This window comes from Anticarsia gemmatalis, chromosome 20 (genome assembly GCF_050436995.1).
Source record: "Anticarsia gemmatalis isolate Benzon Research Colony breed Stoneville strain chromosome 20, ilAntGemm2 primary, whole genome shotgun sequence".
NCBI classification, from domain to species: Eukaryota; Metazoa; Arthropoda; class Insecta; order Lepidoptera; family Erebidae; genus Anticarsia; species Anticarsia gemmatalis.
In genome coordinates this window covers 4,699,996-4,712,521 of record NC_134764.1, presented here as the reverse complement: position 1 = coordinate 4,712,521, position 12,526 = coordinate 4,699,996, and the positions used below count along the sequence as shown (strand labels likewise).

Genomic DNA, 12,526 nt, shown 5'->3' with positions numbered 1-12,526 from the left:
ACTATTGAGTGGTACTAATTCTGTTTTAATACAGCTTTTAATGCAATTGCCTGCATAATGAGTTGTAATTTGCCGTTTCAAATATATGGGTAGGCCTATACTTTCCTCATTTTTTGATGACAAATAATTATAGTTTTTGTTGCAAACCCGTTTTACAGTAAAATATTTGCTGTAAATATTGTATTTAAATGAAAAGTAATGCTAACTAAGAGTGAATTACATTTTTATTCTCGTAAATCTGGAGTAACTCCGACGAAATACAAACTAACAAATTAACAAAATAACCCACTTCATTACGAAATGTCTTAGGAACAAAAACCTCATATTTACAATCAATTTTGAGTATAACATCAATCTATCTTTATAATACAGGAGATTGATCCACTTAAATCCAATCAATTATCACACTTAGTTCAGTGTAAACACTAATAAGTGTTAGATACGCATTTAGTAATTATCAGCAGGAATACGCAAAGGCCAAGTGTCGGGTCCCAATGGGCCGGCAGCATGCGATCATACGTGAGCTAGGGCATACACTAGAAAACAGGATTTATAACTCAAGGTATTAGATTTGAAAGTAGCGCTGTTACTTTAAAGGCCGTTAGAGAGACTAATACACGAATCACACAGTGATTACAGTGATTGAGCTTTGTATAAACATTGATTGACGTTGGTATACACACACTCAGAGGAAGGCACAAGACGTACCCCCGGTGTCAGAGTACATTTTTTTTAACCCATTTCTGTCCCACTGCAGCGCAAGGGTTTCCTCCCAAACAAGGGGGAGCGGGTTAGACCTTGAGTCCACTTAGGGATATTTTATCTATTCAATAGAGTTTTTTTATGAGTTTAAACGCTATTGAATAGATAAACTTCTGCTAAATGTACCTCAGAAACCGGGGATAAGTCTTGCCTTCCTCTTGTGCTGGATAAGTCGCGTTCGTTGTTGATCGAGAGCACTGTTGCTTGAGTAGTACATAGAATGCCGCGCACGTCATGTCGTTGAGCAGTGCCCCATAGAATACTGTGTATATTCGCCCGCTCGACCGATGTCAGCGTAGAAAGAAAGTAAGCCTTAGCGGTATCAAATCTCGGAATCGTTTAAATTGAACTCGATTACCAGCTTATGCAATGAATGATTACTAATAATTTTCTTGCTGGACGTACTGGACTAGACTCCAGTGACATGCTGGATCGTTACATACATTACTTTAGTCATTATTTGTAAAATTTAAAGGAAAATTGTACGTGTTTAAGTTTTCATGCGAGAATGTATATTTGCGCGCGTAAGTATGTGTTCTCTGTTTCGTATTGATACTGTGTCAGACTCACGCTTGTGTAGATTATAGGTTAATTGCCATGACATGTAATTGTAATGAGTTTTTGATAACGCGTTTAAGTAAAATATTGACATTGACTGTTTTTTTTAATGAAGAATCGATCTTTGATATCCATTTAATTTATCAGAAGAGAACTGAAAAGTAGCACGAATAGGTGGATGTTATGACAAAGGCATCCGCTTAGAAAGAATTTTGATCAATTCTGCCCCCAAGGAGATAAAATAGGGGATTCAAGTTTGTATGAAAATTCTGTTCTGAGTCACAAACATAACTTTTAAACTCTCTTGCCGACCACGGCGAGCGCAACCTGCGCCAAAACGTTAGGCATTTTAAGGTAAAATGCGTGTTCGCATTCCCGTATTCTATTATACATGAGTCACAAACAGTTTTAAAATAAATTCAAAACGTCTAAAAATTTAAAGAATATCCATGTCGTAAGATAACAGTTTGCAAATCTAACAAGTGTTGTTTGGTGTACGTGATTGTGCGCACACGCATCGATGTCTGCGGTCGTCGACGATTGCGCCGCAAGTCGCAACAGTGTCGAAATACTACATCGGTTACTTTATGATTTGGGGTTTCCTACAATTATTGTGTAGACCTCGGACCTTACACTTATTTTTGAAGCCCATGGCTTAATTGCACTGTGGAAACCTCTTAGCATCTTACATGTCAATGTAAATGGAGCAAATTTTAGTATTCAGCGGAATATTTTTTGTATTAAGAAAAGAACATAAACGTATTTAGAAGCGTGCTACCTTTTTTTTAACGTGGTTAATATATTAAGCATACACCTGTACTCTGTGTGGACAGCAAGGTTATGTGGGACTCTCCCACCAGAAGGGCGGGCATAAGAGACCTGTTACCGTACATATAATAGCGACACCAGAAAATTAACTTATCGCTATGTCAAGTATACAATTTCCAAATCTCGTAATGACAGTAAGCCAGTGGTGACAAAATCTTAAGTTTATTATTACTAGGATATTGATAGCAATGTGGTTTTATCACTCTCTCGTTAAGATAAGTTTACTTTTAAATATATGTTCCTATTGAACGCCTCAGCATGACTTATATTTGGATCACGTAATAAGACAATAACAGATATTATCAATACTATAAAAATATTATTAAATGACATTATTTTTACTACCGATAAAAATGTGTTATAATGTTGATGAATATCAACAAATATATTCGTGACGTAATTCGTTGTAGATTATTTCTTTGCGCTAGAAATCTGATTGAACAACTATTATTACAATCCACAGCATTCTTTATTGTTACGTGTTAGTAAATAACACCTGTTGGCCTGCAGTCCTTGGTACACGGCATTTTGCGGTATTTACCGGTCGGTATACGATCTGTGGTAAGCAAAACCTTGGCGCGGTCATTCCATAGATGGGTGACCACATAGTGGTATTTGAACTGGGCGTCTCTATGCTTCGGAGGGCACGTAAAAAGTCGGTCCCGGTTGTTGTCATTTAAGATAACAGTCGTTAAGCCACGTTAAAGGTCTTTCGGGTGGCTTGAACAACTTTGACACTAGGTTGACCACTAACCATACGATTAGTAGTAGTAGCATATTCGTGTTTAGACTTTAGACAGGAGGTTTTAGATAAAATGGTTTGGTGGTGACCTATTTTTGTTTTTGTAAGCACTTAACAAAGGCACCTACAGCTTCAACACACATAAACAGATAACAAGCAATTTTAAAGCGTGTTACTTTACATTGGTATTTATTTTAGGACTGTTTCCGTTATCTAGATGACTGACAGTACGACTGTTAATCACAAGGTCTCGGGTTCGAAGCGCGGATCGCTCAAAGAGCTATGAGTTTTTGTAAATATCAAAAAAATCTTAAAGATTTTTTTGAAGAAGAATTAACAGTGAAACTTACATTAAACATAAGTTTTTTACGTATAACGGCATGTTACGAGAGCAATGAATGTGTATGGTGCTTGTACATGGTAAATAGTGGTCATTTCGCAATGTTTAACTTAATTCGTTATGGCTCTTGTTAACTTGACAGACAACTGTCCCAATATACTGCCTACATACAGTCATACATACATACATACATACATACAGTCTCTATACACTGTTGTCTCTCGTAAATAAGGTTGCTACGTTCAACCAATTTATATGCTAAAGTTAGTATCATTAGGAAATTGTTTCAAACCTTCGAAGAATTACCACACATAAGCAATTAATTAATTAAGAATGTATTGTGAATTCGTTCACAAAATGTAAAATATTTTTTTTATTATTTAAATAATAATAGAGTATTTTTTATGAACTTAATTTAACCAATACCATGGTGGCTTATATTGATTGAAAGATGACGTCATAAAATATAACCAACTTTTTGAACACTTTCTTTATATTGGGTAGACTTACAGGATCGTAAGTCTGTTAAATACTAGTAAGAGGTAACCCTACATGTAAATTACCTACATCGAATAAAGATGTAAAGAGCACCAAATACGCGCTTTCACACTTCAAGTACGTACTTGTTCTACTATTTATTATTGAAATTACTTTAAAATGATAGCTTATATTTTGTAATAATTATATTAATTATCACCACAAACGAACATTTTGGCAACACGTTGTAATTCAGAGCATGGTCATAGTGCATGACGATATAAAATGTATTAAGGACGCTAAGAAATTGCGACAAATTACGCTCGACACCTTCAATGTCGTGAAGGGCGAAGACGTTTGAACACATTAAACGGATACTTTTTGCTGTGTCAGACACGGGTAGATCACTTATCCTTAGCTTTTTTGTGACCTATTTTGCACACAATGGTTTATTATTCATCGAATGCATAGACAAGAAAGAAATATAGTATTTAAAAAATGTACTTACGTAGGTATATGACTTACAATAATAATATAATATATTATTTTTTCATTATATTATTTCATTCATCCAATGCAAAGAAAATAACAAAATCAAATATAAACAAAAAGGAATGTACTAGGTACTTCATATTTCTCTAAAGCTGAAGGAAGTCATCGACACTGTCTACTTCTCGATTATATGTATTAAGAAACGATAGTCTAGCTCATTCTTACAAATCACAGCGACCAAGAGGATGCAACCTGTCAAAATATGAATATCAATAAAATATGTAGCCATGTCAAGTCGATTTCACGTGTAAAGGTGATCGTGACGCAAGATGGACCGCCGCGCGTCTTCAAGGTCCGCTGTGATGCAAGTCCACTGGTAATGTTCACTGAGAACCTCACAGGAAACTCCCATAGTTCTGTTTGTTTTATATTTGACTCGTTATTTGTTAACTTATTATGTAGTTAAACGTGTTTAATGTGGTGATTTAACTAATTTGCGGATGAATTCGTAAGTTTGTAATGCATGCGTGGGATGAAATAGTTTCAGTATAGTTAGAAATCGTAAGGCTTGGACTCAAAGCTTAATCCGCTCTCGTTCGGGAGGACTCTTTGCCCAGTGGGACAGTTATTGGTTAAAAATATATATAAAATGAATTATCCAACCTGGCATTGTTTATGTTCTTCAAAAATTATAGTCAAAGATCCAAAAAACTTCAAAACTAACACTTTCACACATATACTAAATCAAACGTTTTGTGTTACGACTGTACTGTGTAAATGGTTTCAAATGGCATTATATCCATGAAGTATTTTGGTTCTAGATTGACATAGCCACTGAGCGTAGACTGGAAAAAACCTGCGTTTGCATGTCGCTTTTGCAATCCTAGATTATAAATATCGAAAGTGTCTGCAGTTATGAAAAAAGCTGCAGTTCAATGCATTTGCTCTTTTCAAATATAAATATGCATTTTTGTTTAATTAAGTTTTTAGAAAGGATCAACTCTGAAGCAATTCAAAGGTTAACCAGATAGTTTTACAATAAATTACTAACGTTTAAATTTAAATAATATAATATCAATGCATCCGTTGAGTAACATTGAATAATTGGCACAATCACGCAGTGTACATATCAAATCATAAGCAATTTATTGGTTATAACACTGTTTATAGAGACATTTGAGAGTGACAATGCAGAATTGAAATTGCTTATTTGTCATAACAATGACGGACAAGTCATAAAATATAACATATCACACATAGAAACGCATCATCAGCAGTTTGCCGTGATAAAAACGTCTTGACTTTATCTTATCATTACAATTTCAATAGCACTTGGTGACCTGAGTTCACCCAAAACCTATTAAATTATTCTGCTCCCTAAACAGTCATTATTTTGAAGTCATCCTTGTTTCATACATACATAATGTCACGCCTTTATACCATAGGGGCAGGCAGAGATCAAAGAAGCCACTCGGTACGATCCTTACAAACTTACCTTGCCTTATTCACATCCATACATCTGGCATACAGGACAATTTCATTATTCAATTTATTTCATATTAACTGTAATCTGGGGGCACGGAAGTGCCCCCGCAAGTCGAGCAAAAAAAAGCGGCACGGCCGTAACATCCTTTTCTCGAAGCAATTCGGGCTATTTTTGACACCCCTATAATTTCGTTGTGGATAAAACAAGAAGCCTGGATTTTCAGCAACTAATCAGTCATTGTATAAATACGGTATATTTAAAATTTCAGTCAATTTGAACCAGTAGTTTAAGAATGACAACTTGTTAAAATTTTGAATTTTGTCACTCACTGATTCACTGACTCACTGACTCACTGACTCACCGATCATCAAAAGTCTAAGGTACTTCTAGCAGACTTAGAAGCTTAAAATTTAGAATACAAATAGGGTTTAGTGTCTTAATCATGGGAAAAATCTAATATTTTCTAATTTCGGTCCAGTTTTCTAAATACACCAACTGCAACAATAACTTTGTAATCTCATATAAATGTATAAGATTACAAGGTTACATTTGCAGTTAATGAATTATTATTACCGTAGAAAATAAAATAAATAGGTGTAAATAGGTACATACTATATGAGGCATAACGGGAGGGGGTATAGGGTGGGTAAGGGTGTTTAGCCCATGAAACTGAACAACATTCCCATAGGAAAATATGTTGAATTATGAAAAAAAAACGTCTTTCCATACAAATTGGACTTATGTTCGCTCTACAAAAAGAAGTGAGATGCCATCAAAAACATTCTGTAAAAACCTCAAGTCTCGCCGTAAAAAGTTGTGAGATCTGTATAATACCAAGTCGATTAATCTATTTAGTCTCTACTTAAAGGACCTTCTGTCTTAAGTTATTACGTATGTTATTATCATGCCAATTTTAAAAAAAAAATACCTTTAAAACAAATAGATCGACTTGGTCATCGCAAGAAAACACAAATTCGCCATTAACATTTCAGGAGCATTAACTTCTCGTCGTGCTGTGTAGTGTGATACATACTAATAATCAAATCATGCGATGGCCAAGTCGGTCTATTTGTTTTAAAGGTATTTTTTTTTAAATTGGCATGATAATAACATACGTAATAACTTAAGACAGAAGGTCCTTTAAGTAGAGACTAAATAGATTAATCGACTTGGTATTATACAGATCTCACAACTTTTTACGGCGAGACTTGAGGTTTTTACAGAATGTTTTTGATGGCATTGTTTTTATGGCTATTATATAACAGCACTTATTGTGTCGTCATCAAAATGGGCGGTGTATATACACCATAACCGTCTTTTTTGATAACGCTGCAGGCAACACCATAAAAATACATATAGTCATACTTAAGACATAATCACACCTTAATATCATGCAAATGTATGTAAGTGGGTGGTGTGAGTATACTGTGACCGGCTATGACCTTTGCAACTCTTGTAGATTGCTATTGTTGGTAACACCTTACAGAACCATTGACCGTAAGCTATGGCAACACTTGACTCAAAGAGTATCAATGTTTAAAAGTTACCATACGGTTTCAATAATCTATCATTAGTATGGCTTAGACTTGTCTGTGCATACTAATACTACGTCAAAGTTACAAAAGCATAAGTTAGTGTATCTGTTACATGTTGAAAGCTTAACTGCTGCATTGATCTGGCATAACGATAGATGATGTCCAGAAATTACACAAAAACTACGTTTCTTTGGCTACTAAGCCTAGAAAAAATGCTTATTAAAAATTGCAAGGCTTATCTTTTTCAAAGCTAGATGCGAACGAAGTAATATCTTACAATGTTGACTCTTAACCAACAGTTAGTATGCTTCAAAAAAGGATATGGTAATTAGAAAAATTGTAGCGGTAATCAGGATGCGGATATAATTTTATTGATCGGCCATTATGAGTTTGTATTAGTAGTTGGGTAAATTAACCGTGACTACAGTTCTTTCAATCGCTCAGATTATTGGTATCCTGTGGTATTCATTAGTCAATAATTCATTTATCAATCGGTACTGTGCCATTATTCATGAGTTTAAAACTCTAGGACTAAAAATATTTTGTCAAAATTTCGGCAATGATGTAAAGAAAGTCACTCGTGAACGATCAATTTGTCTTTCAATGACCATAACCAATATTTTCTAGAATAAATAACTGCATCGGAACTTCTAATTTTGATTCAATAATTTGTAAAAAATGTTTTAAAGCCTATAAAGCCAAATTAGAATGGGTCTCTAGTCATTAAACAATTAAGTTACAAATAAATTACGTACAGTATTCAAAGTACGTGTATGAATAAATAGCAGTTTGGTTTTCACAACAGCACCCAGTGAAGATGTGTAACGTTGGCCTTGACTTGTCTGTTTTGGCAACTCACTGCCTATGAGGTCGTTTGAAGCGCCCGACTATGGCGAGTGGTGTCTGCTGCCCGAAGTGCCCGGCCATCATCTACACGTACATTGTTTAATGGGTAATGTTAAGTACTTAAATATGCATTTGATATGTTTTTACTTTACTTGACTTAATTCGTCGTGAATGCTGGTTTACTTAAAATCGAGCCCGGCAATTAGGTGAGAGAGTTTAAATAAAATCTAATTTCTAATAAATCTAAAATCTAATTTGAATTCTAAAGAAGGAGTGAGATGCCCCGTCGGGTTTTTTCCTTTTGGTCTTGATAACTTAACTGGGCACATTATATTTTTGAACGAAAATCTGTCATGTGCGTTCTCAGTGATACAACTTAGTTTATAATTAAATTATTAACTGAATAGGGTTGGTTCGTTATGGATCTGTAAAATGAATATCGGAAAATATACCTCATTTATGATAGTTGATTGACTATCATTAAATACGAATCCATTATTTATTACTTACTTTTTATTCGCAAAATAACAAGCAACATCCGACCTTTAATTTGAAAAGCCGTAGATTCACTTCTTGCTTAACATTCAATAGTATTAATAGATAACTACTTCGTTTCATTGATAGAGCCGCCTCATCATTAGTAAGATGATTACGATGTACACACTAATCGCTGTAAATGGCGAAATATCAAGGCACTTAGGTTTAAATAAGACAATCCTAGGCGTCATAATGAGGCTATGTAGGTAAGCTCACTATAATAATATTGAGTTCTGTTGTGATACAAATAACAGCATTGCAGTTGTACACACCTATTGCAGTTAAGTCGCAGTAAACTAGAAGTTTCCTTAAGCATAAATTGTAGATGAGACATATTAAGGATCACCTTTTTTCCCCTTTAGACCTTGTACTCACTACATAATCTTGTAGAGAAATAACAAAAAAGACAAAGTGTTAAACAGAATTTATTATTAACCAGTTATAGAAATAATAGCATAGGTTAACATTATAATTTAAAGAACTTTCGATTCACATAAAAGATTACAGTTCCTCATGATGTCTGTTCAACCAAAAATGTTTGATCATATCCGCTCCTTTTTCGGCAATCATAACAGTAGGTCCATTTGTATTACCTCTAACAACGAAAGGCATAATACTGGCGTCTATCACTCTTAGACCCTTCACCTTACGTACTCTGAGCTCAGGATCAACCACTGATGTCAGGTCACTATCAGGACCCATCTTAACTGAACTTGTAGGATGGTACAGTGAGAGAGTCAGCTCTCGTGCTATACATTCTAAGTGTTCATCACTAGCTTTCTCATATTTAAGACACGCGTCAAGATTAATCCAATCCAACTTAAATCCTGTATCTTGGAACGATTTCGTGTCACCAAGTTTAAGAGCATGCTGCTTCATACTTCTAAGTATACACGCCATATCTTCAGGGTCCTTGAAGTAGTTAGCGTATATCAAAGGCTTGTCAAAAGGATTTTTACTCGCCAAAATTATTTTACCACTAGATTTTGGATGCAATACAATGCTATACACCACTACAACGTAATTATCTTCATTCATTTTAAGAAACTTACTGTGAAAGTCTTCACTTAAACCATGTTTTTTATAAACATCCATCAAATTAGATGATCCTGGAGGCAGAACTAGATAAATGTGCTGAACATCTGGTATAGATGAACTAGGACTTGTGGTATTCATAAAACTCATAACCCTATGTGGAGTAATGTCCTTCAACGGACCAGAACCTTCCAGCATATATTGTACTAACGATCCAAATAAGTTAGATAAAGAAGACAAGCTTTTGTCACCCGGCATCGTATAAAATGTTGGTGCAAAAACATGATCTTGTAGGTTTTCACCAACAGGCAAATCTGCTTTTACTTCAATGCCCATCTCTGTTAGATGCTCTTTGGGTCCCAAACCTGATAGCATGAGTAGTTGTGGCGAGTTTATTGCACCTCCTGAACATATTACCTCCTTCCGGGCATTGACTGTTATATCCTTACCATCTTTATTGATCAGTATACCACTAACTCTGTTTGTACCAGAAGTAAACAAGATTTTTGTTACGTACGCATTCTTCATGACATGCAAATTCTTTCGAAGCTTAGCCGGGCTCAAATATCCTCTGGCAGTACTAAATCTATGACTATCCTTAATATTGCTGTGAGTTAAGAGTACTCCAATTTGATTAGCGCCATTCGCGTCACTTATGTTTTTCAATCCTAGTTCAACTGCAGCTTTCATGATCATGTCTTCTACAAAATGTGGCTCCTTATTTACGATAACGTTTAGAGCTCCGTCCTGACTGTGATATTTATTGTTTTCTTCTGTAATATCGCCTTCGTATTTTTCACTCTTTAAAAAATATGGCAGGATATCTTCGTAACCCCATCCATAGTTACCGTCTGCTGCCCATTGATCGTAGTCAGCCTTGTGACCTCTGACGTAACTCATGGCGTTAATACTGCTAGTACCTCCGAGAACTTTCCCTCGTGGCCACGCACATCCTTTATTTATGTATCCTCTACAAGCTTTCTCTTGTGGCTCCGTATGATAAGACCAATCTAAATTAGTCCCCATGGCACTGTAGAACAGTTGTGGAATCTGAAACATTAAATTATTAATCAGTTATTTATACTCTTAGTTATATCGCATTCTTCTAATGCTTGATGAATTTGGTTATTTTTTTAAGCTAAAGTCCTTTTCCTGTAAAAACTTGGTTAAGACGAGTAAATACATGTAACATTGTTTACTTCTGTCTCTAATGTTGGATTTCCTCCGGCTTCTACCAATAAAACTTTCCATTCTGGATTCTCGCTAAGTCTGCTAGCTACTACTGAGCCTGCTGATCCGGCACCCACAACTATGAAATCATAATTAGGATCTGAAACAAAAACACGCTACTTACAATCTGAAATAATATTAGGTCGGGGAAAAAGTCTTTTCGCATTATAATATGTATGAACTTGTAATAAAATCTTTTCTCTACACAAAAAAGCTCGATACTTGGGTACCTCACGAGCTCACTGAAAGAAACCTAATGAACCGTGTACTCATTTGTAATTCTTGAAGCCAAAGAGAATTTATTACAAGTTCATACATACTATAATGCAAAAGCCTTTTTCCCCGAACTAATATGTAGGTACTGCTTTAATAATTTAAAAAAGGCAATTTATAATTGGTTTCTAACCCTTAAGTACATCTGGTGTGGCATCTTGGGGCCAAAGATGGTCCCCTGTGAGGGCACATTGCGCCGCTAAGAAGCTCTGCAGCGTCTGCACGAACAGGGGACCAGCGACCTGGTAACTGTTCACTATGTTAGACGTCAGCGCCTCGTTGCACGCCCACGACATCTTGCTCTGAATTAAAAAATATAATTGATCATAAGGCTCGGGGCAAGCCATATTTATCACATTTTTAATTCACTGATAATATACTTTTCGTCATACTTAATGGGCGTATTTCTATAATAACGATTTTAATATTATGAAGTGAATATCAACACAATTATTATCACCCTCTCATGTCACTGACATGACAAGTTAAACAGGTTATCATAGTTTACTTTGACCGTCACAGTGTAAACAAATTTGAACAGAGTTTGATTGCATTAAAGTTCATACTTATATGTATATTTTTTCTTGTATTAGAAAAACAAACAATATTTGTATAGACTTTTCCGTCTTATAAGGACAAAATGTTTTCTGTTGGGGTTTTCCAATCTTCTATGGTAGAGTAGAGTTCAATAATATGGTCAGTTTCTGTACCGCAAATAACCTTATTCGTATTACATGGGAATCACTTTATATCACATTGTATTTTGTGCACCACCTGCTAAGCTATGGAAAAAACCTCTTATTGTATGTTTTCTGTTGTATCATACACTAAACATAATTATTTGACATTCGGACGGTGATCTTGCTGTTTTTAATTATTAACCGATAACACTTATTAGTAAATAGAACATGTTTTTCAAGGATTTAATAACAAACAGATAAATGATGATGTACTAATTACTTATTACATATGATACTTACTGGGTCGTTGGTTAGAACTTATTATTATTCAAATTCAATTAGATATTTTTTTAATGCAATTTTACTATTCAATACACAAGGAAAATAAAACGATTGTGTGCATTAGTTATTGTAAACAAGTTTACACTGCAGGTGGCGTCGATGAACTAATAGCTTTTATAATATAGGCATGAATGACAAGTGCAAACAGTTCGTCACTTGCACTCGCACCTAACTTTATACACATACTTTGAAATATTTATGCATGTCGATTATTTAGATAACTTTAGATTATTATGTCACTAGGATTTGTAGGTTTTAATGTTGGGCTGCTACCGTACTGCCACGGTTCTTGTAATCAATTTAATTTCATAAAATGAAATAATTCAATGCCATTTCAACAGAAATATATCATAACATTTGGTT

The 12,526-nt window shown here is 34.9% G+C and overlaps 2 protein-coding genes across 2 annotated transcripts in view; one reads left to right on the top strand and one right to left on the bottom strand.

Annotated features, from left to right (window-relative positions):
- The window catches only part of Flo2 (flotillin-2), a 268,758-nt gene that overhangs the window by 171,180 nt on the left and 85,052 nt on the right, over positions 1-12,526 (top strand). The gene's annotated exons all lie outside the window — the stretch shown is intronic.
- On the bottom strand, positions 9,029-12,398 carry LOC142981803 (glucose dehydrogenase [FAD, quinone]-like). The gene is made up of 4 exons (XM_076127914.1): positions 12,122-12,398; positions 11,275-11,443; positions 10,838-10,968; positions 9,029-10,688 (listed from the first exon to the last, which is right to left on the bottom strand). The coding sequence occupies exons 2-4, from the start codon at positions 11,435-11,437 to the stop codon at positions 9,105-9,107; spliced, it is 1,878 nt and encodes a 625-aa protein (XP_075984029.1). The 5' UTR covers positions 11,438-11,443; positions 12,122-12,398; the 3' UTR covers positions 9,029-9,104.

What these genes read in the sequence shown, in the direction of transcription:
- LOC142981803 (XM_076127914.1), bottom strand. Translation starts at nt 11,437, where the DNA reads ATGTCGTGGGCGTGCAACGAGGCGCTGACGTCTAACATAGTGAACAGT. An exon ending in CACACCAGATGTACTTAAGG is followed by an intron (nt 10,969 to 11,274) that starts GTTAGAAACCAA and finishes TTTTTGTTTCAG; the next exon opens with ATCCTAATTATGATTTCATA. An exon ending in ATCCAACATTAGAGACAGAA is followed by an intron (nt 10,689 to 10,837) that starts GTAAACAATGTT and finishes TTAATGTTTCAG; the next exon opens with ATTCCACAACTGTTCTACAG.